The following is a 26,365-nucleotide window of genomic DNA, read 5'->3' on the forward strand; positions in this document are numbered from 1 at the left end:
GGTGATAGGTTGGACTTGATGATCTCAAAGGCCTTTTCCTACCTGGTTTATTCTGTGATTCTCTGATAACCAAACCTTCATCTCCATGGGGATGGCAAGCCTCAACCAAGCCCATGGGACAGGCGATAAGTGCTCAGGCTCCCCTGGGTATTCCCCATAGCATCCCAGAGGTGGGACTGAATGTCTCACATCCCTTGGCAGCTGCATGGTCGATGTGCCCCAGGGGACTTGGACCAACAGGGACATCCTCAGGCAGTCCTAGGGAAATCTCATGTGTCTGGGGAAAGGCAGAGCATGGAGAGCTTAGGAGCCTTTGTCAGGCAGTTTTCCTAGGGTATTTCCCAAGTGTATCCAATTGGTGGAATGCTGATAAATTATAATGACTGCCACCTAAACTGCATGGAAGAGCATCAGTTCCACTTAACTGGGATGTGCCAGAGGGAGGTATGGAGCCATGCACGCTGGTGTTGCTACAAATTCCTGAATATTTGTTCTCACATGAAGAAGGATCAAGGTAAAATAGGGGGGAAGTAAATTTATGTCAGTATCACTTTCATTTTCCAGCATTATTAAATGCCAGGTTCCAGCAGAACCTGGCACATGGGCTTGTTACAACTCATGGCATTGGACTGTGCCCATCCGTCCAGCCTGTCCAGGTCCCTCTGCAGAGCCCTCCTACACTCCAGCAGATCGACACTCCCAACTTTGTGTCATCTGCAGACTTACTGATGGTGACTCAATCCCCTATCCAGCATGATTTTCCAGCATTATTACTTCCAGCATTATGTGCTATTCCAGCACAGACAGCTGCTGTGCTTTGTGCCTCTCTACTCAACTGGCGTGCCCATCCTGCCACACCTCTGCTCTCTTCTGTTGCCTATGTAGTGGTAGGAGGCAAGGCAGTGGAGGCACTCCAGTACCAGTGCACACTCACAGCTTCCAGTAGAGACAGAAGCCAGCAAACTCTGTTTAAAACATATGTACACATACACAGAGACATGTTTTTTTCCTTACTGCCTACTGTGAATCTTTAGAAAAGTTACACACTGTTTATTTTCACCCATGTCATAGTTTTGGTGCAAGAGCATGACAGACTGAGGTCATTCTCCTTTACTCTTTTTCTAAGGAAAAAGGGCAGTAAAGCAAGAAGGCTCTCAGCAAATTGGAGATGAAAATACAGAAAGGTTGTATATAAAGATGTGCAGGTAAAGATAAGGCATACATGAATCCTTACCACCTAATACAGATACAGGATACATGAGAACTCCCCCTAGGCAAACCAAAACCCACCACCAAAACCACAGTGCTCTATTTCACCCATCCCTCATTGTCTCACAGTCCCAAACAGGCTGCAATTCACTGTCCTCAAGGTACCTCCTATGTGGTCATCTAGTGACCCAGATAAGACTCCTCTGGAGAAGCTGGAGAGGCAGGGAGAAAAGAGAATGAATCGACCTTGCTGCCCACTTTTAAAGTGGTTGCAGGGTTACAGGATTGAGTAACAGAATTACAACATCTGGAGGTGACCAGTTTGTCCCCTGGCATGCTTCTTGGTCTTTGTAGTTTTCTTGAGAACTCTGGGGTAACCTGGAAGCCCTCAAACCATGGCAGCCAGGGACGTGCTGATCATTTATTCAAAGAATGTCAGGGGCTGGAAGGGACTTCGAAAGTTTATCCACTCCACCCCCCCTGCCAGAGCAGGAGCACCTAGAGCAGGTGACACAAGAACACACGCAGGTGGATCTTGAATATCTTTGGAGAAAGTGACTCCACCACCCCCCTGGGCAACCTGTTCCAGGGTTCTGTCACTCTCATAGTGAAAAAAATCCTCCTCATAGAATCATAGAATCATAGAATCAACCAGGTTGGAAGAGACCTCCAAGATCATCCAGTCCAACCTATCACCCAGCCCTATCCAGTCAACTAGACCATGGCACCAAGTGCCTCATCCAGTCTTTTCTTGAAGACCCCCAGGGATGGTGCCTCCACCACCTCCCTGGGCAGCCCATTCCAATGCCAATCACTCTCTGTGAAGAACTTCTTCCTAACATCCAGCCTATACCTACCCTGGCACAACTTGAGACTGTGTCCCCTTGTTCTATTGCTGGTTGCCTGGGAGAAGAGGCCACCCCCCACCTGGCTACAATGCCACTTCAGGTAGTTGTAGACAGTAATAAGATCACCCCTGAGCCTCCTCTTCTCCAGGCTAAACAGGCCCAGCTCCCTCAACCTCTCCTCATAGGATTTGTGCTCCAGGCCCCTCACCAGGGGAGGTTTTGGCTGGATGTTAGGAAGAAGTTCTTCACAGCAAGAGTGATTGGCATTGGAATGGGCTGCCCATGGAGGTGGTGGAGTCACTGTCCCTGGAGGTGTTTAAGAGGAGGCTGGATGAGGCACTTGATGCCATGGTTTAGTTAACTAGAAGGTGTTAGGTGATAGGTTGGACTGGATGATCTCAAAGATCTTTCCCAATCTGGTTAATGCTGCGATTCTGTGATCTGTGCATACTGATATGATAGCTGATATGCTCTGATCAGATTCCTTGTTCTGACTTGTTCTTGCTTGGGTTTTAATTTTGCATCTTTATGCCAGTGTTTTTAAAGCAGACAGACTAAGACAGTGCTTTAAATTGCCCACTGATCAAAAGATATGGCTGAGATTTTGATGACAGAAAAGGAAAATGCAGCAAGGCACAACATTCCTTTGCTTTTTATGTGCTGTGTTTGGTTTGGGGTTTTTTGATGTTCTGTCACTATTTCTCCTCTGTTAATCCTAGTTTTTTCATCTAGCTCCTTAGTAACCCATTAAATCACTCACCTGGCTTTACTGTATTTCCTTGCCTTGATAAACTGAAACAGAAGCCTCAACAGTTCACACCTCAGACTGTTCACAAATTATACTACGATGTGCAAGGTCTCGTTTGATTGTATCTTAACTATTCTGTTTTTCCCTCCCTACCTCACAGACGATGGAAATGCTTAAAACAAGTTAAGGTAGTATGCCACAGAACAATGTAAGTGTGAGCATGGCATCCAGGGGACAAGCTATGAAGTGTTTGCCTGCTTCTGCCAAAATACGTTGCATGGCTTTCTGCTGTCGTCTCACGTTCCTGATGTTAGGCAGCATGTTCAGCAGCATACAAGCATTTTGTCTGGTATTTATAAAGTCCCAGCTTTGGGGTTGTGTATTCTTAATAGTCTGCCTTTTTCCATAGCTTGTGGTAGCTGCTAGGGGCAAATCTGCAGCGTGTGTGTTATTCTGAAGTAACATTCAGATGTGCCTACAAGGACCAGGGGCCCATTGGGTATAGCTGTTTAGAAATGTACTGCAGAAAAGCCAAAACGTGCAGTCGAGATGGTCAGAAACAGTATCAAGATTTCTTTGTTGTGCTTGCCAACAGAAAGCAGCAGCTCCCAGTTTGCCTTTTCTAGAAGCCTGGTACTGCTGCAACTGGCTGCTGTGTACGGCTCTGCTGCCCACATCTGTGCCTTTGCAACATCAATGCTCTGTGACCACTCCTCTCTTGTCAGACTCTTACTTTGTGCTGGAAAGAAAAATGTTGTTTTCACAGTAGTCTGCTTAAAAAGTACTCTGGGCAAATAGGCTGTTCTCCTGTGCTTACATAGCTCTGTTAATTTTAGTATGAGGAATGCTTATGGAGGTGAGACTGGGCACCTGAAGCAGACTTACCCACATGGGTCTTCTGGTGCTTCCTGGTATTGAGAGAACTGTTATTCACCAGCTTGGTTTCTGTTGCCCTGGGAATGCTTTTCATATTTTATGCACACTCTCATGAGGGTGGTCAAATACTGACCAGGTTGCCCAGCAAGGCAGTGTTGTCTTTGTCCTTGGAGATACTCGGAACTTAACTGGCCATTCCCCTGAGCAACCTGCTCTGGCTGGACCTGCTTTGAACAGGGAACTGGAATACATGACCTCCAGAAGTTCCTTCCTACTGATGGTTGTCAATGATCCTGCAATTTCAAGACTGTGTGAGTGGGCAGTAGAGTGAAGCCACTGATAAAACTTTCACTGTGCTGTCAGATATTACCTGAAACAAATCACCTCACCTGGAATATTGCGTTCAGTTTTGGACTCCCCAGTTCCAGAGGGATAGGGATCTACTGGATGCAGTCCAACAGAGAGCTACCAAGATGATGAAGGGGCTGAAGTACTGCCCTGTAAGGAGAGGCTGAGAGACCTGAGGCTGTTTGGTCTGATGAAGAGAAGACTTAGAGGGGATCTAATCAATGTTCAGAAATAGATGACAGCTGGAGGTCAAGAGGCAAACTCTTCTCAGTTGTGCCCTGTGATAGAACAAGAGGTAATAAGTATAAACTACAGCACAGGAAATTCCACTTCAACAGGAGGAAGAACTTCTTGACTGTAAGGGTGACAGAGCACTGGCACAGGCTCCCCAGAGAGGTTGTGGAGTCTCCTCTGGAGATTTTCCAGCCCTGTCTGGATGCATTCCTGTGTGACCTGAACTAGATTCTATGGCCCTGCTCTGGCATGGGGGGGTGGACTCAATGATCTGTGGAGGTCTCCTCCAGTCCTGTGATCCTGTGTTCACTGGAGGTCAGTGCACTGGCCACTGTTCCACTTTTCTGGATGATAAAATAGAGATTATCAGATGCTAGTTACTCCTTTCAGTATACCCAGTTCTCCACTTGCAGCTGAGCTACACTTGTAGTCAGTTGTTGTATCTTCTTATCATGCAACAAACATATTGCTCCCCTCCATTGCACCCCCTACGTGAAAGAAGTGGAGTTAGAGCGTGTGCTGTGTGAGAACAGGATGGCTTATTACAAACTTACCTACTTTTGATTTACTGGAGACCTGCCAGCTGACACTCTATGTGATGCTGTTCTCAAGTTTCCACTGTAAAATCCTTTCCTCTGTTCCTAAGACATTAATGATTAGACTGTCAGAGCTGAGCAAATCCACCCGGCAAGCAAGGTCACCTTCACTGTTCTCAGTGACAAAGGAAAAGGCCAGGCTAACGAGGCTAAGGAGCTCCTAATTACCATCAATGGTGAACACAAAGCTAGGGAAAAATAGGGCTGGAAAACTGAAGTCTCTACAGAGGTAAGATTATCTTTTTAAATCATTGCCAAAGAAGCCTGCAAGCTGCATTTTCAAACACAGTCAGTGCTGGGGACATGTAGCAGAAGAGAACGGCAATCTGTAAGAGATGTGTGATTCCCCTGCCTCCTCCTCCTCGGAGAGCCCCTGCCAGCAGTCAGAGCCTCTGAGACTGAAGTGAGGTGCTGAGGCAGGAGCGCTATAGATCTCCATTCCCACCTGCCAAGCAGTCTATATGCTCCTTCAGCTCAGCCCCTTCGCTTACCAAGCTGTGCCTCCTTGGGAAGCTGGAGCCGTGGCACCCGCACACAGCAGGGCCGTGCTGCAATCTCCCAGCTCCTCCCAGGGTCCAGTGTCCTGCACAGCAAAACAAATCAGCTAACACCTCCCCACGGTTGTTGTGCATGGCACAGGGATGTCAAACACACCCTACTTGGTAAGAGCAAGATCTGTCACAAGATCTGTCTGTGAGCACTGCTTGAGGAGCCCGAATTTGCCTTTGAGCCTTGTTGCTCTGCACTGCTGTGACAAGAAATAGTCTGGCTTCCCAAAGCATCTAATTAAGCCTCTTACGATCCCATTTTCATCACATAAATTACTCTTAGTCCAAAGTTCAGATTCCCTGAATTGGGCTGAATTCCCTGGTTGCCACCTCCCCTTCCTTCGGTTCTCTGACTCCAATTACAGGATTGCTGCAGCTAGCCATCTCGCAGACACCCAGCCTTGGCTGATCCAGCTGCAGGCTGTGCGGCCATCCAGTGATGTTTGCCCTCCTCCAGTCACAGGATCACAAGATGTTAGGGGTTGGAAGGGACCCCTGGAGCCTCTCCTGTCCACCCTGACTTACCAAAGACAATGGACACAGGAGGCTGGATGAGGCACTTAATGCCATGGTTTAGTTAATTAGAAGGGTTAGAGCATAGGTTGGACTTGATGGTCCTAGAGGTCTTTTCCAACCTGGTTGATTCTGTGATTCTGTGAGAGTGGACTGGCAGTGACCTGTGCCAGCTCCCTCAGCATCCATGGGTGCATGCCATCAGGACCCATGGATTTATGGGTGTCCAGATTACTTAACTGTTCCCTAGCCCAGTCCTCGTCAACCAAGGAAAACTCCTTTCATGGCGCTCAGGCTGCTGGCAACCCAAAACAGTGCTGGCTAACTTTAAGCAAAACATACTTGTTCCTTTTTGAAAGTGTGGTTATGACTCCAGGAGTGCAGTCCCTGGCAGTGTGCAGCACCCATCCAGCACCTTAATATGGCTCCCTGGGATGTGACAGAGCTTTGTGCAAATCAGGGGCATGGGAGTTACACTGGACCCAGCCCAGCAAAGCACATTGCTGCCTTCAGCAGCAGGATGATCCATGGACTGACAGCTCCCATTTAAGTGCTTTGCTGGCTGAGGGCCACAGACAGACTTGCTCCTAAAAGACCGTGGGACAGCTGACAAAGCAAAATCTGCCCAGCAGAATACCACTGCCTACCTTGCTCAAAGGCCATCCAGATTCCTGAGATGAAAATTGTGAGGTTTGTATCAAAGACATGGAAAAGCTCAGCCAGCCTCAAGCTTTCCTTCCTTCAGCAGAGCTCAATAGCAGTCCTTCACTAGGGCTGGCTTAAACTAATGGCTCAGAATTTAACAGGCAGAAGCCTAGGCAAACACAGAGTCACAGAATGTCAGGGGCTGGAAGGGACCTCCAAAGCTCATCCCATCCAAGCCCCTGCAGAGCAGGAGCACCTAGAGCAGATCACACAGGAACACATCCAGGCAGTTCTGGAATATCTCCAGAGAAGGAGACTCCACAACACCCCTGGGCAGCCTGTGCCAGTGCTCTCTCACCCTCACAGGGAAAAAAAAATCCTCCTCATCTTTACAGGAAGCTTCCTATGCCTCAGCTTCCACCCATTGCCCCTTGGCCTGTCATTGGGTACTACCCAGCAGAGCCTGGCTCCAGCCTCTTGGCACTCACCCTTTACATCTTTATAAACATTAATGAGGTCAAACCAGTAGCATCTTCCAACCTGGCAATGTGTGAACCTCAGAAGTGATTGTACCTGAGCTAAGCTAAAGTGGCTGATGCTGTTGCACACACTGCTTTTCCTGTCTTGCTGGTGAGCAACTGGTTTGAATTTTCCAATCAGCCAGCATTTTCTTTTTGCTCAATATATAATTCTTTACATATAATACATTTTTTGTTGTGCTTTGGACAAAAATGCTAGCTCCACGAGACCTCAAATGCTCCTCATCCTAATCACATCATTTCTGGCAGAAAATGTTTCTCTAAAAGATTAGAAACAAAAGCAAACAAACAAAAAGACTCTATACTGATGCCCATGGAATCAATTCTTTTCCCACTATGATTTTTGTTTCATGCCAAAACATGCTCTGGAAACCACATCTCCTGCTGTAGAGAGCCATCTTCAACAGACTTGGAGTGGTGTGAAGGGTAATTGCTAGGTTATTCTCACCCCTGGTGTCTGCAGTGCAATTACAAAGATAGCAAAATGTAAGAATCTCTTCCTGCTGGCAAACGAGATCTGTGGATAATTTGGGTCCTCGCTAGAGAGGGACAGGTGGTGAAAAGGAAGGAGGACATGTACCTCTGTATCTCCCTTTGTCAAACAGCAAGAAAAGACAGCAAGGGTGTTTTCATTTTGATATTGGTTCAGGACATACAAAGCACCAACATATGGATGCCAAGGAAATGCAGAGGGAAAAGTAATTTCACTGGAATGAAGACATAGAGCTATCCTTAGCCTGATATATATTAAGGGGAGGGCAGTCAATCTCCAGAATGCCTGAAGGCAGCTCTGAAAGCAGAGCTTATGTATTCTGAGAGGTACTTGAGCTCAGCTCAACTTTGAAGGGGAGAAAATATTGCTTCCATCCAGTTCATGTCAGAGGAGATCTCAAGAAGTAAATCAAAGGACACCAGGGACAAATCTCTGATAGCAGCATCTCAAGACTTTGTTTAATTTGTTTGCATTGCTGTTGTAATGCAGACTCACTGGAGACAGTATGAGCCAGAAATGGAATCTGTTACTAAATCAGGACACAACTTACTGGAAAGATAAGTAATGCTTTCAGCTAAGCCATTACATCTCCCTATCAATAGTGCATCTTTGTGGGAGCATCATCACCTCTGGCTAAATGTCATACAATTCCTGTAGGGCAGACTATGCCCTGAGGGACCTGGGGCTGTTTAGTCTGGAGAGAAGACTAAGAAGGGATCTAATAAATGTCTCTAAATAGATGAGGACTTGGGGTCAGGAAATGAAGGACAGGGACAGCCTCTGCTCAGTTGTGTTGTGGGATAGGACAAGAGGCAAGGGATGGAAACTACAGCACAGGAAGTTCCACCTCAACATGAAGAACTTCTGGACTGTAAGGGTGACAGAGCACTGGAACAGGCTGCCCAGAGAGGTTGTGGAGTCTCCTTCTCTGGAGCCTTTCCAGCCCTGTCTGGATGTGTTCCTGTGTGACCTGCGCTAGATTCTCTGGTGCTGCTGTGACAGAGGGGTTGGACTCGAAGATCTGCAGAGTTCCCTTCCAACCCCTAACATCCTGTGAGCCTGTGACTTTAGATGACAGACTCAAGGACATGACAAACCCAACCATGCAAAACTCAGCGGGTCAGCCAGTCCCTGGTTGCTATCAGGTGTACACAGATCTGCAGTCAGTGGTACATACAATATCCAGCACACAATCCCTGTGGCTTGCAAGATTTGCTTCTCTCGCTAGATAAGAAAGGGACAGTTGGTAAGACTGCCAAGAAAGGGAGTGTTTCACAGAATCACAGACTGTCAGGGGCTGGAATGGACCTCCAAAGATCATCTGGTCCAGCCCCCCTGCCAGAGCAGGATCACCTAGAGCAGATCACACAGGAACGCACCCAGACAGTTCTTGAGTATCTCCAGAGGAGATTCCACAGCCTCTCTGGGCAGCCTGTTCCAGTGCTGTGTCACCCTCACAGGGAAAAAATTCTTCCTCAGGTTCACATGGAACCTCCTTCCACCCATTGCCCCTTGTCCTGTCACTGGGCATCACTGAGAAGAGGCTGGCTCCATCCTGGTACTCAGCCCTTACATATTTATCAACATTAATGAGGTCACCTCTTGGTCTCCTCCTCTCCAAGCATGTCCCCAGTTTGCACAAAGCTCCTTTCTTGTGGATACAGGCATGTTCATGGGCACTGTGACCTCCACACCTGACACAACCCTGGAACAGACTCGTGGGGTCAGTGTGCAGTGCAGATGGGACCAAGTGAGCATGTGTCACACAAGGGGCAGACCTGTGCATGCGCACTCCAAACCACTCTAACTCTGGGGGCAAACAGCCAACAACACGTGGGGAGGTGCACCAGGTTAAAAATGAGAATGTTGAGTACCTTTTCAGACAGCCTTGCCTTCTCTCTGCATCCCTCATCTCTGTTCTGCATACTGTCAAAGTCTCTTTTGTGCACTTCTTCCCTTGTCTGCTTTGATGCAGCTGTTGCCCATGGTTTTTCTAAATCCTCCTCCTTAGTGACGGCAACTTCTGGAAACTTTCTTCCTCCCCCTGGAGTCTCCATCTCTGTCTGTTTTGGTTTCTAAAATGCCTCTCTCTCCTATCTGTAGGCAATTCTCCACTCTCCAGGAGAGTAGTGCCAGATGGTTTCATTTAACTGTTAGCTATAGCTAAAAGTGAAGCCCTTACCTTACCTTATATGCTTGCTTGCTTTGGTTGTAGCTGGGAAAGCTGTTAGGTTCTAAATCCAGACAGCACACACCTTCAGTGTTATTGTCAACATTACCAACATCTTCTCTCCAACATGAGAGTGTTTTTTTCATCCTCCTGGCACTCTACAAAAACATCTCTTAGCATTTGTTCCCTCAGTAAGGCCCCCATAGCTTCACCCTCAGTCTCCATGACCTTCGCTGTCTGGGCTCTCTTGATGCTCACAGAATCACAGAAACATTCAGGCTGGAAATGCCTCTCAGGATCACCAAGTTCAACCCATAACCCTACTCTTCAAGGTGCACCCTAAACTGTAGCCCCAAGCACCACAGCCAAATGGCTTCTAAACAGATCCAGAATTGTTCTGTCACTGGCTGCCTGAGAGAAGAGACCTCTGCTGCTGACCACCCAAAAGAGCTTAGCCCCCTCCACTTGACACCTGCCCCTCAGCCATTTGTACACACTGATCAGATCTCCTCTCAGTCTTCTCTTCTCCAGACTAAACAGCCCCAGGGCTGCTCACCATTATTTTCTGTGTGGGTTTGTTCTTCCGTGGCTGGCTGTCTTTCAGCTGTAGGGATGCCCCTGCTGGCGTGGTCTCTGATGGCACTCCAGCAAAGACAGTAGAGTCCTGCAGGACAGCTGACAGTGTCCCAAGTCACAGGCACCCTGCAGAGGTGGCTGTGTGCAGGATGTTAACCAGAGCTTAAGGAATGTGAAGGAGCTTAATGGGAGGGAGTCATTTGAAACCCTGGTGTAAGGTAGGAGTTGTACAGCAGGTTTCATCAAAGTCGTATCTGGAGCTGCTGGCAAGTCAGGTGGACGTGCTGGCAGGAGCTGTAAGGGGCAGGAAAAGCTCTTGAACGACGAGTGTGATTAAGTGTCTCTGAGGCTCCTGCAGGTAGTTCAAGGTAGGAAGCTTCCTCGTGGCCACGGAAGGAACTACCCTGTGCAATCTGAGCCATCCGTCAAAAGCTACTGAGGACAAACTCCTCCCCAGCACTGTGCTTGCCCAGCTCTTCACCCCAAGGGGCACAGGGGGAGCCCTGGGAGGCTTAAAGCTGTTGTTACCCAGAATGAAACAAAGAGGGGGGAATCCTAAGTTGTTTCAGCAGCCGCGACGAGCCGTTTGGTTTCTTAGCAACCGCGGGAAAAGAACCTGCTTGAAATCTGAGCTGTCTGGGCAAATCCAGCAAGCATCCCTCGGTGGAGGACAGACCCCCTCCTGTCTGCTCATCAGCACAGGGAGCCACACGGCTGGTGGGAAGCCTGCCCTGTGCACGGGAGGGTGGCAAACAAGCCCACTTCTGTCTGTGGACGGAGGGGAAAAGCAACCCAGAGTCTTCACGTGTGGTTCCTCCAGACATGGAAAGGCTGCTTGGGTTTAGGCTAGTTTTTGTTTCAATAAGCATGGAAAGGACATGTTTTGGCCATTGCACTCTAACACCTGCAATCAGCGACGCTCCCCACTTGCACCTGAAGGAGCCACAGTGAAGGGCAGGTCAAGCTGTGTCTCTTGGGCCGTAGTGGTGAAGGGGCTGGAGCATTGCCCTGTGAGGAGAGGCTGAGGGACCTGGGGCTTTTTGGTCTGGTGAAGACAAGACTTGGAGAGGATCTAATCAATGTTTATAAATAGATGAGGGCCGAATGTCAAGAGGGAGGGGACAAACTCTTCTCAGCTGCACCCTGTGATAGCACAAGGGGTAATGGGTATAAACTACAGCACAAGAAGTGCCACCTCAACATGAGGAAGAACTTTTTGACTGTAAGGGTCATGGACAACTACCTGAAGGGAGGTTGTAGCCAGGTGGGGTTGGTCTCTTCTCCCAGGCAACCAGCAACAGAACAAGGGGACACAGTCTCAGGTTGTGCTGGGGGAGGTACAGGCTGGATGTTAGGAGGAAGTTCTTCACAAAGAGATTTGCCACTGGAATGGGCTGCCCAGGGAGGTGGTAGAGTCACTGTCCTTGGAGGTGTTCAGAAAGAGACTGGATGAGGCACTTTGTGCCATGGTCCAGTTGATCGGACAGGGCTGGGTGCTAGGTTGGACTGGATGATCTTGGAGGTCTCTTCCAACCTGGTTGATTCTGTGATTCTATGGAGCACTGGAACAGGCTCCCCAGAGAGGTTGTGGAGTCTCCTTCTCTGGAGACTGTCAAGACCCTTCTGGATGTGTTCCTGTGTGACCTGTGCTAGATTCTATGGTCCTGCTCCTTCAGAGAGGTTGGACTTGATAGACTGTGGAGGTGCCTTCAAACCCCTAACATCCTGTGATGCTGCAATGGCAGGGCTGGGCCGGAGGGGAGCAGGAGAACTCTCCTTCAGCTCTGGCCATTGGCCACTCACACTTTGAACATTAAAAACGAGCCCAGCGTCTTGGTGCAGTGTGAGTCTGCTGTCCTCCTGCACAAGCACTCGGCTCCTCTTCTGACAGTGCAGGTGGCTCTGTTACAGCATCCTTCAAAGGTTGCTGTTTTGTGATGGTTGCTTTTGAGTGCATGAACAGCTGTTTGCAGCTGTTTTCTCAGCGATCAGCAGTGTCAGTCTCTTGCAAGTGCAGAGAGCAAAGGCTGATTGTGGCCAAGCAGTTTCCTGTCTCAGTGAGTGTCTCTGCTGGAGGAGGTTTCAGCACTGGCGCAGGGTTTTTGCAGGTCTGTGCACTGGAGCAGCAGTTTGGTTGGTTTGGTTTCCCAGGGAGAGTGTTTAAATGGATGCTTGTTATTGGCATAGTGGCTGTGCTCATTCCCAGTACCTCATTTCCATCCATGCTAACACTCATTCCTTCGGATATAAGTATGAGGCTGCTGACCTGTAGTTAATCCTACACATCCCTGACTTTTAATTTAATGACTGTTAAATATTAATGGGAGCGGAGAGTGGAAGTCAGATCACCTTTTCAGCAGCTTAGTGCCCCTGTCACCAGGCTACAATGTCATCCTTGATCTTGCTTTTTTATTCCCTTTCTCCCAGTTTCACTTACAGGACAAAGCAAGCTGTATTTTAGAGCAGGTTTCGCAGTCGAGCAGCTAGCTGTTGCAAGGATTAGAGCTCAAACACCCAGCTCCTGGGTGGACATGCAAACCACCAGGCATGCGTCCCAAGGGGACTTTTTTGTCCAGATCTCAGGAGAAGGCCTTAAATCCCAGCCCCCAGAGGCTGTGCTAGAGATGAAGGGAATGCACAGACACAGACCTCAATGACCTAGATACTCCTGCTGATTCTGTGCTGAAAAAGAAGTCAGTACTGAAGGAAGGCTGCAGAGGGTGGATCTGGTGGAGGTAGCAGGGGTCTGTCTGTGCTTAGTTCATTAAATAAACTGCAGTCCAGCAATGAGGGTGGAGCCCAGAGGCCCTGGTGCAATGGGTGGAAGCTGAGGCACAGGAAGTTTCCTTTAAACATGAGGAGGATTTTTTTTTCCCTGTGAGGGTGAGAGAACACTGGAACAGGCTACAGAGGGGGTTTGTGGACTCTCCCTCTCTGGAGATAGTCAAAACCTGCCTGGATGTGTTTCTGTGTGACCTGCTCTAGGTGATCCTGCTCTGCAGGGGAGGTTGGACTGGATGAGCTTTGGAGGTCCCTTCCAGCCCCTGACATTCTGTGGTTCTGTGGTGCCACATGTCCTATTGCCACGTGTCCCTGCCCAGTGGTGGGAAAATGCTGGTGACTGTTCTAGTCCAGAAGTGAATCTCCCCCTCTAGAGGAGAGAGCTGAACATCAGGTGGTATTTCAGTTCCTGATGAGTATTAATATGTCTTGAGTCTCACAAGAAGCACCATGCTTTCTTCTGCTCATGCACCAGTGAAAGGAAGTCACGTCCCACACATGACTCTCCATTGCACAGAATCAGTCAGGGTTGGAAAGGACCACAAGGATCATCCAGTTCCAAACCCCCTGCCACAGGCAGGGACACCCTACCCTAGAGCAGGCTGGCCAGAGCCTCATCCAGCCTGGCCTTAAACACCTCCAGGGATGGGGCCTCAACCACCTCCCTGGGCAACCCATTCCAGACTCTCACCACTCTCATGATGAAGAACTTCCTCCTCATGTCCACTCTGAATCTCTTCACCTCCAGCTTTGCTCCACTCCCCCCCAGTCCTGTCAGTACCTCATATCCTAAAAAGTCCCTCCCCAGCTTTCTTGGAGGCCCCCTTCAGATCCTGGAAGGCCACAAGAAGGTCACCTGGGAGCCTCCTCTTCTCCAGCCTGCACAGCCCCAACTCTTTCAGTCTGTCCTCACAGCAGAGGTGCTGCAGCCCTCTGAGCATCCCAGTGGCCCTTCTCTGGACATGCTCCATTTAATTTCATTTTCAAGCACCTAAGGTTTGGGACAGTGTTGAGGAGAGAGTGCTGGTGGTGGTGTGGGGATGTCTACATCTTCCCATGTCTTTTTCTTACAGTTTGGTGGGTCTTTTTCATTTGCATAAGGCAGCTGTGACTGCATCCTTTAAAAAGCCATCTAACCACTGCAGGTATTTGTCTGTGCTTACATCTATCTTCAGATAAGACTTCTTTTCCTGATTATAAAGCTAATGAGATAAAGCAGAACTCAATCAAAGCAGCTGGCCTTGAAGTTCACTAATACTTAATACTACCTTAGACTATTCTCATGATGACTTAGTTGCTTTTTTAAATTGCTGTCTGGTTTACTTAGCTCTGTATGGGAGGCATTTCTCCAAAGTGGTTTTCTGACTGGAGTGTTTTGCAGAAAAAATTGCAGGCATTTGGTGAGATGGAAATGACTTCCTTATTATTTAAAATTAATTCAGCCTGTCAAAATGAGCTCATTGCCATGCACAGAGCTTCCCTTTTAATTCAGTCTCAGCCTTTCTAGCAATTGAAATTCTGTGCTGAGGTGATGTACATAGTAGGCTATTTATACATATTAAACCCTACATATTTGGAGGATTAAGGCTGCATATACTTTTTAGAACAGGGCACATCATTATGAAAGGAGTTTTGCAGCAGGGATAAAAGAATGTTGAGTTTCTGGTGCTTTTATAAACCGCTTTGCTAGCCAGGAATGAAGCTGCAAGGAATAGAAGTGACTCTGTTAAATCAGGACAAAAGTAAAGAAAATATTTACATATAAATAATTGGAATGCCAGAGCTCCCTCCTCTTCTCTTCTTGGAACACAAAAGAAGCAAATGGAAAGCAGAATGGGCCAGAGGAAATTGAAATTTATGATGGATATAGAAAGAGAAGAACTTAATAACGGCAGAAAAGTGCCTGCAACCCTCAGAAAGGCAGCCAAGGGGGGAAAGCAATGAATGAGAAGTTTCTGACAGCAGCACTCTGCCATTTGGTTGGGTCTGCAGGATTTTTTTCAGGATCAAGAGCCAATTAGGAGAGGGAGGAGAGGAGAAAACACAGCTTTAAAAGATTTTCATATTTCCCACCCCATCCTCTGAGCTTCTCTCAGCTCCCACTTCATTTCCTCCTTGAAGCAGATGAACACATTTGTGGTGGGGGTTCATTCCTCTTGCGTCAGCTCAGCATGTGAGGAAACATACCAGTGGTTTACCTGCTCTGGTGTCCTGACCACACTTGCTGAAAAGAGGACATCAGGAAAAGAAGAGTTGGGGCACAGAGGGAAAGGAAAACCCTTGCTTGGAGGGCATCTGAAAAATTCCCATTCCCATAATAAGATGCCTGTGAAATTATTCTTCTATTCAGTGACTGAACCAAAGAAGTCATTAAAAAGGTCTAATCATTGTGAGCCTACAATAGACATGTCATTCTTATCTCCAAGTGGGAGAGAAGGACCTGAAAGTCCTGGTGGACAAGAAGCTATCCATAGGAGAGGAATGTGCCCTTGTGGCCAAGAAGGCCAAGGGGATCTTGGGGTGCATTAAGAGTGTGGTCAGCAGATCAAGGGAGGTTCTCCTTCCCGTCTACTCGGCCCTGGTGAAACCTGACCTGGAATATTGCATTCAGTTTGGGGCTCCTCAGTTCAGGAGGGACAGAGATCTACTGATGAGAGTCCAGTGGAGGGCTACGAAGATGCTTGAGGGGCTGGAGCAGTGCCCTGTGAGGAGAGAGAGACTGAGGGACCTGGGACTTTTTGGTCTGCTGAAGAGAAAGCTTAGAGGGATCTAATCAATGTTCAGAAATAGATGAGGGCTGGGGCTCAAGAGAGAGGGGACAAACTCTTCTCAGTTGTGCCCTGGGATAGGACAAGAGGTAATGGATATAAACTACAGCACAGAAGTGCCACCTCAACGTGAGGCAGAAGCACTTTCTGACTGTAAGGGTGTTCCTTTTGAACATTTAATAACGGTTTCTAACATATTCCTGTTTTACATTGGTTTGGATTACATTGTAAGGAACAATCATTTTTCGTGCTGGAAGTGCTCAGCGTTGTGGGAGCGAGCTGGGAGCTGCAGGTGCAGCACTCCCCTCTAGTGGGTAAAGTCAGACTCTCCCGATGTATCCATCACTGCCTCCTGAGCAGCATCCTTCTCCCGCAGCACCCTTCTGGCTACACTGAGGCAGTGTGAGCTGGATGATCAGGTAGTGAGGTGGATTGGGAACTGGCTGAAGGGAAGAAGTCAGAGCGTCAATGGGACGGAGTCTAGTTGGAGGCTTGTAACTAATGGAGTCCCACAGGGGTCAGTACTGGGACCGGTTCTGTTCAATATATTCACCAGCGACCCAGATGAGGGCACAGAGAGCACTGTCAGCAACTCTGCTGATGACACAAAGCAGGGTGGAGTAGCAGATGTAGAGTCTTGCACCTGGGAAAGAACAACCCCAGGGATCAGGATAGGTTGGGGACCGACCTGATGGAGAGCAGTGAAGGGAAAAAGAACCTGAGGGTCGTAGTGGATGGGAGATTGATCTTAAGCCAGCAGTGTGCTCTTGTGGCCAGGAGAGCCAGTGCCATACTGGGGTGGATTAGAAGGGCTGTGGTTAGGAGGTGGAGAGAGGTTCTCCTGCCCCTCTACTCAGCCCTACTGAGGCTGCATCTAGAATATTGTGTTCAGTTCTGGGCCCCTCAGTTCAAGAAGGACCTCAGGGAACTGTATGAGAGAGTCCAGTGCACAGCCACAAAAATGCTGAAGAGAGTGGAACATCTTCCTTAGGAGGAGAGCCTGAGGGAGCTGGGGCTGTGCTGCTGGGAGAGAAGCCTGAGGGGAGACCTCATGAATGGTTATAAAGATGTAAAGGTGAGTGCTAAGAGGCTGGAGCCAGGCTCTGCTGGGTGATGCCCAATGACAGGGCAAGGGGCAATGGGTGGGAGTTGAGGCATAGGAATTTTCATGTAAGCATGAGAAGGATTTTTTTCCCTGTGAGGGTGACAGAAGCCTGGAACAGGCTGCCCAGGGTGGGTTGTAGAGTCTCCCTCTCTGGAGATACTCAAAACCTTCCTGGATGTGGTCCTGTGTGATCTGCTTAGGTGCTGCAGATCTGCAGGGGAGTTGGACTGGGTGATTTTTCGAGGTCCATTCCAGTCCCTGACATGCTGTAATCTTGAAGACTCTGAGTTGATTCTGTCTTTATGTGGTTAGTTATTTATTTACAGTGTGTTATTTTCAGTATGAGTTAGAATAGGAAGTCAAGAGGGACTCTCAGAGGGGCATGTCAGGCACAGGTTGAGTTCCTACTTGTGAAACTTGATTCAGAGCAGTAATTTCCTACGTGCCCTAGAAATCTTCTTGCTAAAAGTGTCATCAGGACCTACCAAATTGTGCTTGAAGGACTTCATTTCCACAAAACACTTTGGAAGCTAGAATTATTTAAGTAATCAAAGGGAGAATGGTGATTCATGGAGAAGAGGTTCACCAGCAATCACCGTCCTGCTCCTGGCTCCACAGCTCCTCAAAACCCACTCCAGAGTCTTTATGCTATGTCAGGTAGGACTAGGAGGAATGAAACAAAGCTAGAAATGGGTAGACTCAGACTGGATGTTAGAAAGAAGTTCTTCAGCATGAGGGTGGTGAGAGTCTGGAACAGGTTGCCCAGGGAGGTGGTAGAAGCCTCATCCCCAGTGGTATTTAAGGCCAGGCTGGATGAGGCTCTTGACAGCCTGATCTAGCATGAGGTGTCCCTGCCCATGGCAGGGGGTTTGGAACTGGACGATCCTTGTGGTCTCTCCCAACCCTGACTGAGTCTGTGATTTCCTGACTCACAATTATGCCCTGTTCTGCGAGCTAGAAGCAGCAATGCTGCCATTCTAAGAAGCCATCGTGGTCAGTACAGTAGAGAGTAGCCCCTCCCCGAAACCCCTTTGTTGGAGTTGTGCCGTGCTGCAGCTACAGGGGAGAGAACTGTTGCTAGCATCCCAGATCGTTCTTTCATTTTCTTCTTCCGTAATTATGGTCACGTTTTTAATTAAGCTGAAGCAGGAGGTTGCACCAAGCTCCTCAGCAGCCTCCTAAATTTCGTGATCTGTCCCATCAATCGACTGAAAGCAGAGCACCATCTCCGCTGGCACCACGTGCCCTGAGTCTAAGCCACACATACTTGCCTGAACCAATCTAGCCCTTACAAATGTTTCATCTTGGCTGAAGCATAAATTGCCTTTACCCTAATGTGCTGGGTAATGAATTGCATTTGAAACAGGTCTATTTTTAGCAAACAAATGATAATGGCAGCCTGCTGTTAAAATTAGACAGTGCAGTTGCCACAGAAATAAGGGCTGGGGAATCTTTCTTTGCCTGGTGGGTGGAAAGGCCCTCTGTGTAAGTCCTTAGTCAGAAGGCTTAGTGTCCCTGTGGATGTTAGTCCCTCCAGCTGGGGAAACTGCAAACAGCAAGTCACCCCGTGTCACCTGAGCCCTGCCTTAGATAATCTAGGATCATGGTTCTCCTGATTTGGGGCTGAATTTAACAGATCCTAGCCCTGTGCTCAATTGTTCAAAGGCTCTGGAAGAGTTTTGAGAGGCTTGAAGTAGATATATACCATCTTCAGACACAGAAGTTGTTGTTACTGCATAAGAGTTTACAGCAAGCAATTAGAAGACATTGGTCTCTGATTAAAGGATTCATTCTATTCTGTAGGGCCTGAGGAAGATGTATCTCATTTGGCACCTCACGTAACAGGGAAGCAGAAAGCTTCAACACCTGCAAAGCCTCAAGCTTGTCTTCTGCTGAGGTCCATCTCTAAGTCCTCAGATAGCAGAGTCAGTGAAACCACAGACCCTTAGAGGTTGGCAGGCACCTCCAGAGACCATGCATTTCCTTGAGTTTACACTTACCTTTACATTCGCTGGGAGCGAAGCAGCAGCTTGATTCTCCCCAGCTGCAGGGACTTTGCCCCTGGTGATCCCCCTGTGGCCTCAGGTTGGACTCAGTGATCTTGGAGGTCTTTTCCAACCCAGGCTCTTCTCCAGGGCTGGGGCAATCTGAGAAGATATGACCAGTAGAAAAGAACTCAGAATGAGGAGATGCTTCGGTGCCTGATGTGATCACATATTTAATCCCTGCTGTCTCTGGGATGTGCATCGTCACAGATTTACTTATCTGCTGCTCGCTGACAGCGGTGGCTGACAAGGACGATGACAAGTGACATACATCAACCCAGCCACACAACACAACCTCTCACTCCAGAGCAGAAATCCATCATTATTATTTAAGCACCGAGGAGGTGTCTCAGTTGGTGCAAACACCAACTGCAGGTGGCACCTGCCAGGGTCTGTCAGGCTCTCAGCATGACCCTGAGCCCTGGTGGCCCCAACCTGGCATCAGCCCCGGAGCATCCCAGCACCAAGGGCACATGCAAAGCCTGCTGTGCTCCCACCACTTACCTGACCATACCCTGGTGGAGAAAATGAGAGAGAATCACAGAACGGCAGAAAGGGGTCTGGGGGCTGTAACAGACAGGCAGCTGAATATGAGCCAGCAGTGTGCCCAGGCAGCCAACAAGACCAGTGGCATCCTGGCTGGACTTAGAAATGCTGTGGCCAGCAGGAGCAGGGAGGTGATTGTCCCCTTGGACTCAGCTTTGTTGAGACCACACCTCGAGTATTGTGTTCAGTTTTGGGCATTGCAATGCAAGAGATGTGGAGGTGCTGTAGTGGGTCCAGAGGAGGCAATGAAGCTGGGGAAGGGCCTGGAGAATAAATCTGATGAGAAGAGACTGAGGGAGGGCGGGGATGGTTACTTTGAGGAAGAGGAGGCTGAGGGGAGACCTCATGGCTTTCTACAACTACCTGAAGGGACACTGTGGAGAGGCTGCTGCTGGTCTCCTCACAGGTAACTGGAGACAGAACAAGGGGAATGGCCTCAGGCTGTGACTGGGGAGGTTTAGATTGGACATTAGGAAAAAGTTTTTCATGGAGAGAGTGGTCAGGGACTGGAATGAGCTGCCCAGGGAGGTGGTGGAGTCACCCACCCTGCATGTGTTTAAGGGTTGTTTGGATGTGGTGCTTAGGGATATGGTTTAAGGTGAATCTTGCAGAGTAGGGTTCTAGGCTGGACTTGGCGATGCTGAGGGGCTTTGCTAACCTGCATGGTTCTGTGATACTTAGAGGATGGAAAAGACCTCCAGAGATCATCCAGTCCAGCCCCCCCTGCTAAACAGGATTCCCTAGGGTAGTTTGCACAGGAATGCATCCAGGTGGGTTTGGAAAGTCTCCAGAGAAGAAGACTCCACAACCTCTCTGGGCAGCCTGTTCCAGGGCTCTACCACCCTCACTAAAGAAGTTTCTCCTCATGTTGAGCTGAAACCTTCTCTGTTCCAGTCTGTGGACGGAAGGATGGACAAAAATCACTTGTTTAGAGGACAGTAGGATGAAAGCCTTTACCAGAGCTTCGCTAGAGCTACACAGCAGGATAGTGCATTAACCCCCTCACCCCTGTACTAAAGGTGTGGAATGAAAGGCATTGCTGCACAGCTCCTCAAAGGCTTCTGTGTAACTCTGCAGTCCAGAATTGTTTTCCCTTTGCCTAAGATCCTCCCTTTTCTTTGCAGCTTCACTTCCAAGCAAATCAATATCAGCATCTTCTTTATCTGCTAGGTTGGTCAGAGCCTTGACTGTCTCAGGAAGGGGTTAGCCAAGCTTTGAGGAGTCCTGTTTAAACTGAGTTTGGTTTGAGATGATGAGATGGAGGGGGGAGGGGGATGTCTGTCATCCATCCATCCATCCATCCATCCCTCCTGGCCCCACCATTAGTGCGTTCCACAAGGCTGGTGGCTTCCTGAGAGCTCCCTGCTGTCTCCTGCTGTTACAATGACATCCTTACACAGAAAGCTGTTGTTTACACAGTTGCCTTAAGGTGGAAATAGCCAAGGTAATGGAAAACTGTCCATGTAAATCAGGTGTAGGAAGAGGGAAAGAATGATAGAATTGTTTGGGTTGGAAAAGACCTCTAAGATCATTGAGTCTGACCTTTAACCTAATTATGAGGACTGCCATGGTCACTGACCTATGTCCCCTGGTGCCACATCCCTTTGCACAGAGGAAAACTTTAAATGCTTTCATTATTCTGCAACATTTAGAGTTCACCAACAGTGATACCTTTTCTGGGATGTTTCAGTTGAACTTCTTGTCAATCCTGCAGTTATGGCATTATAACAAAAAGCCACTGGATTAGCTCAGGAAACTTCATTTCTGTGAGATGTGATGGCCAGAGTACTGTCACGGGCATCCTTCTTTCGGGTAGGAGAGAAAAATTCACTGTGTGAATTCTGAAATCTTTGGAGAAATGCAGCCTGTTGAGAAAAGAGCAGAGCTCTATTTCTGTCACACCACTAAAATAAGCCACAGGCTAGCAGTTTCCTTACACAGAGATCCTGGCTGACACCTTCAAGAATCTGCTTCAATATCTTGGCTTTCTCCCAGGGCCAAACTCCTACTCACTCTCTGCTGCACAGAAAAGCAGGCTCAAACCAACACAAAGGCTGAGCACCGTGCTTAAACCAGTGACCAAATCTTCCTAAGCTCAGGCTTGCTCAGAGCCCACACTGGCCCTGTGCATTGTCTTCAGCCCTCCCTGATGGCCAAGCTTGGACAAGATGTCTACAAGATTTGTTTTCCCACATTAAAGATGTGCCAGAAGCAACATCTAACATTGCCCAGCAAAAGAAAACTCTGCTAAGATATAAAGCAGATAAAGCTAAACTGTAATTAAGAAATTCAAACAAGGTAAGTGTATATAGTGACAATCCAAGCAGCTTCTGGACCATCTGCCCAGGACCTCACCACAGTACTTCCACTGACATGCTTGGATTCTCAGTGGGGTCTCAGTGAACAAGTACAGACCAAAGTTCTTTGTGGAGTTTTTCATAGAATCATAGAATCAGTCAGGGTTGGAAAGCACCACAAGGCTTGTCTGGTTCCAACCCCCCTGCCATGGGCAGGGACACCTCACACTAGATTAGGCTGTCTAGAGCCTCATCCAGCCTGGCCTTAAACACCTCCAGGAATGGGGCTTCCACCACCTCCCTGGGCAACTCATTCCAGGGTCTCACCATCCTTATGGTGAAGAACTTATTTCCAACATCCAGTCTGAATCTACCCATTTCTAGCTTTGTTCCATTCCCCCCAGTCCTATCACTACCTGACAGTCTAAAAAGTCCCTCCCCAGCTTTCCTGTAGGTGCCCTTCAGATACTGAAAGATCACAATCATAGAATTATAGAATGGTCTCAGTGGGAAGGGACCTCCAAAGACCATTTAGTCCAGTGAAGATGGTGCAGAGCTTTCTGAGCAGTCCAATCACATGGCTTGAAGGCTGGAGAAATAAAAAAACATTGTTTGTATTGTCTGGGTTCCAGGGCAGAAACCAAAAAACAACTCCAGAAAATGAGCAGTATGTAAAGAAAGTACTTTTTTTTTCTCATCAAACAGTTAAAGAACAGGAAGAGTTTAGACGTCGCTGTTCAGGGACTCGTGTTTACTGACAGCAATTTATCTGACCATCTGGGTAAAGAAAGACTGCAGTAAACCACATGGAGGAAATAAAAATAGACGAACAACAAGTAGCTGATTTTACTTGACTTGAGCCTGAAACTCTGTGGAACAGGAAGCTACTTCATGTCAAAGACGTTATTGATGAGGCATTTCAGTCGCTCTCCAGTCCTTCCAACAACATACTAGATCTCCCTCGCCAGCAAACCTGTCTTGAAACGTGACTCCCATCCCAAACGTGCCAGAAACATCACCAGGTACAAAAGACAAATTGATGAGCCTTCTGGAAAGGGACCACCAGAGGAAGAAGTGCCTGTCTGATGCTCCACAGTATAAGAAAACTCTTTTGGAGCAAGAATAGGAGGCTTTTTGCTGTGTTTATTCATCAGGACTGAAAAAAAGTCTTCCTTTTCTTGACAGGCATAGTGCAAATATTGAAATGGAGGAAAATGCTGCCCACTGTTCAGCAGGATCTGAACACTGCGTCTCAGTGTTTCAGTACCCACCTCTAGCAGACACACAACCTCCTGCCTTGTTCAGGCCAGGCAGTGGAGCGTGTGATAGCTGCAGAGGTTGTGCTTGCTTGGGAGATATGGCTGTGCAGCACCAGGATGCTCAGCTGAGGGACCCAAAAGCTGTTGCTAGCAAGGCACGAGTAGAGGCCCTATCACCCGAGGTATTCCTGCTTCCATCAGCCCAGACTGGTGCTGGCAGACAGGTGTGACAGCTACAACTTGCTCTGTGCTTAGATAAGTCTCTCTTCCTCCTGCCTGCAGCACTCCTGTCTTTCTCACCAACACATATGTGTATGCTGCAGGCTTGGAGGCACATTCAAACTAGAGAAAAGCTACCTAAGACAGGGACTAGGAAGGCTTGCAGGACGCTTGAAGGCTGCCCATATTCAAGAGTCTTGGAGCCTGACACTGCCACTGGGTTATGTTTATGTGTGTTGAAGAAGGATCTGTTGTAATTAAAAAAATCTTCAGGCTGTGCAAGGTACCTTCTTTAAGCTGCTCTAACACTGTTTCCCAAGATTTGCAGTCAAAGTTCACCTGCACCTCCAGACATAGCTGACAAGACAAGCTGACACAGCCACCCCTTGAGTGCTGTGTCCAGTTCTGGGCTCCTCAAGAAAGATGTTGAGGTACTGGAAGGTGTCCACAGGAGGGCGACAAAACTGGTGAGGGGCCTGAGGCACAGCCCTGTGAGGAAAGGCTGAGGGAGCTGGGGGTGTGCAGCCTGCAGCAGAGGAGGCTCAGGGCAGAGCTCATTGCTGTCTACAACTACCTGAAGGGATGTTGTAGCCAGGTGGGGTTCGTCTCTTCTCCCAGGCACCCAGGGACAGAACAAGGGGACACAGTCTCAAGTTGTGCCAGGGGAGGTCTAGACTGGATGTTAGGAGAAAGTTCTTGCCAGAAAGAGTGATTGGCATTGGAATGGGCTGCCCAGGGAGGTGGTGGAGTCGCCATTCCTGGAGGTGTTCAGCAAAAGCCTGGATGAGGCACTTAGTGCCATGGTCTGGTTGACTGGATAGGGCTGGGGGATGGTTGGACTGGATGATCTTGGAGGTCTCTTCCAACCTGGTTGATTCTATGATTCCAAGAGCAGCTAAGCTTGCTACCATACATAGGTTGATTCATGCCTTCCCACCAGGCTGGCCCTGCTCTTTGCATCTTTAGTCCCAGACTGGTCTGCCCCTGGGCTGGGTGCAAAATCTTAGAACCAGCTTCTGCAAAGGCATGTGCTGCCCCATGAAGTCCTGGTAGACAGCTGCATGCCACAATAGGACTAAAAAATAACTGTCCTCCAGCTGTGCTCAGACAAGATCTCTGACAGCCTGTTACAAGCAACTAATCCCAAACTGCTTAATAATTTGATATTTTAGACTGAAAAATATCTTCTCTGTGTGGGCAGCAGCATCTCTCTTCATGTCTCCACTTGTGCTATTCCTCACTCTGTGTAGGATAATTTTAACTCCAGGATTCATGCACTTCACTTTGTCCACCTCTGACTTAGGCCTCCAGTCTCATCCAGGACTGTGGTCCCACAGGAGCCAGTGGCACTCATCCAATGTGGGAGCTATTCCAAAATGCAGTGAGTCACCCCAGGAGGGTCCTGGCCCTCTGCAACGAGCCAAGAGCTGCACACCTGAGGAGAGAGCTGATGTTGTGTGAGATGCATAGACTCATAGAATGGTTTAGTTTGGAAGGGACCTCAAAGCTCAGCCAGTTCCAACCCCCCCGCCTTAGGCAGGGACACCTCCCACTAGAACAGGTCACTTAAGGCCTCATCCAACCTGGCCTCGAACTTCTCCAGGAAGGAGGCATCCACAGCCTCTCTGGGCAACCCGTTCCAGGCTCTTGCCACCCTTGAGGTAGAGAATTTCTTCCTAAACTTCAATCTAAGCCTAATCTCCCTCAATTTAAATCCCTTTTCTCTTATCCTGTGGGTTGACACTATTGCAAAAAGTCCCTCTGCAGCCTTCCTGCAGGTTCCCAGCAGGTGTTGGAAGGCAGTCATAAGCCCCCCCAGAGTCGTCTCCTCTCCAGGCTGAACAATCCCAGTTCCCTCAGCCTATCCTCATAGCAGAGGTGTACCAGCCCCTGGGTCATATTTGTGGTTTTCCTCTGGACTTTTATCAGCAGATCTGTGTCCCTCTTGCAGTGAGGACACCATAACTGGGCACAGTATTTGAGGTGGGGTCTGAGCAGATGTCCTGGAGCAGAGCAAAGGGGGAGAATCACCTCTCTTCTTGTGCCAGGCACACTCCTGATGCATCCTGGGGTATGTTTGCCTTCTTGCTGCTTGAGTGCACTGCCTGCTCATGGTGAGCTTCTCACCTACAAACACCCCTAAGTCCTTCTCTTCAGGGCTACTCTCAACCCACTCTATACTCAGTTTATATTTGTGCCTGGGATTGGCCTAACCCAGGTGTGGGACCTTGCACTTGGACTTGTTGAACCTCATGCAGTTTGCGCTGGGCCATTTCTCAAGCCTAGAATTTTCTCTGGAGACTTCTTACTGTCCCACTAGCATAAAAACACCCAAACCATTCTGTCTGAAGAAACAAAAGGAAAACAATCCAGGACATAATGTTTCACTGCCATGTCACTTCTCTCCCCACACAGCACACTGCCTCAGCTGACAGCCTTTGAGCTGCCAGGCATTTCCTCCTGCCGTGTGTCACCTTCCACACACAGGAACAGAAAAATAGGAGGGGGAAAAGCAATGTTAAGAATAAATTGGATTTTTAAACTACAAGATTTGACCAGAGTCTGGCAGGCAAGGGCAGGACCTGGCCAGCAGGGCAGTCACTGAGAGCATTAAATGTGTTAGGAGCATAGCTTTAGGTCTGCCAGCACACTGCCTTTTATCCCTTGTGACTGGCAGTATACAAGTGGCTGATGGCAAAGCTGTGTGTCATAGACAGATACCAGCAACCTGGCAAAATCCATTTGCCTGGATCATCCAGCTGTTGGTCTCTTTCTTGGGAAAGGGTGTCTGATAGAACATCATTCTGTTTAGTGAGTAGTTAATTCTGGCCATCATCACCACTGTGGCACTCCAGCCATCCTCTCAGATGCAGCCATGACCCAAGCCATCTAACTGCAGGAGAGCCTGGGCCACCTCTTCACAGACATTCTGAACAATTCTGGATGTTTCCAAAACCATTTCAGTCTAGAGAGTTTCTTCTCCCCCTCTGCTCTGCCCTAGT

The 26,365-nt window shown here is 48.4% G+C and overlaps 1 protein-coding gene and 1 long non-coding RNA gene across 3 annotated transcripts in view; one reads left to right on the plus strand and one right to left on the minus strand.

Annotated features, from left to right (window-relative positions):
* LHFPL3 (LHFPL tetraspan subfamily member 3) overlaps nucleotides 1-26,365 on the plus strand; it is a 208,644-nt gene that overhangs the window by 178,992 nt on the left and 3,287 nt on the right. The window contains exon 3 of one of the 2 annotated variants that reach the window (XM_064166209.1): nucleotides 2,966-3,013. The exons of the other annotated variant lie outside the window; for it this stretch is intronic. Coding sequence (XP_064022279.1) covers nucleotides 2,966-2,982 — 17 coding nt within the window. The 3' untranslated portion in view covers nucleotides 2,983-3,013. The remainder of the gene's footprint in view (nucleotides 1-2,965; nucleotides 3,014-26,365) is intronic. 2 annotated transcript variants of the gene reach the window in all.
* Nucleotides 5,358-21,339, minus strand: LOC135187499 (uncharacterized). The gene is made up of 3 exons (XR_010307350.1): nucleotides 21,260-21,339; nucleotides 18,998-19,144; nucleotides 5,358-5,442 (listed from the first exon to the last, which is right to left on the minus strand). It is a non-coding gene; the product is annotated as an uncharacterized LOC135187499 (long non-coding RNA).

Source organism: Pogoniulus pusillus, chromosome 27, assembly GCF_015220805.1.
Source record: "Pogoniulus pusillus isolate bPogPus1 chromosome 27, bPogPus1.pri, whole genome shotgun sequence".
NCBI lineage: Eukaryota > Metazoa > Chordata > Aves > Piciformes > Lybiidae > Pogoniulus > Pogoniulus pusillus.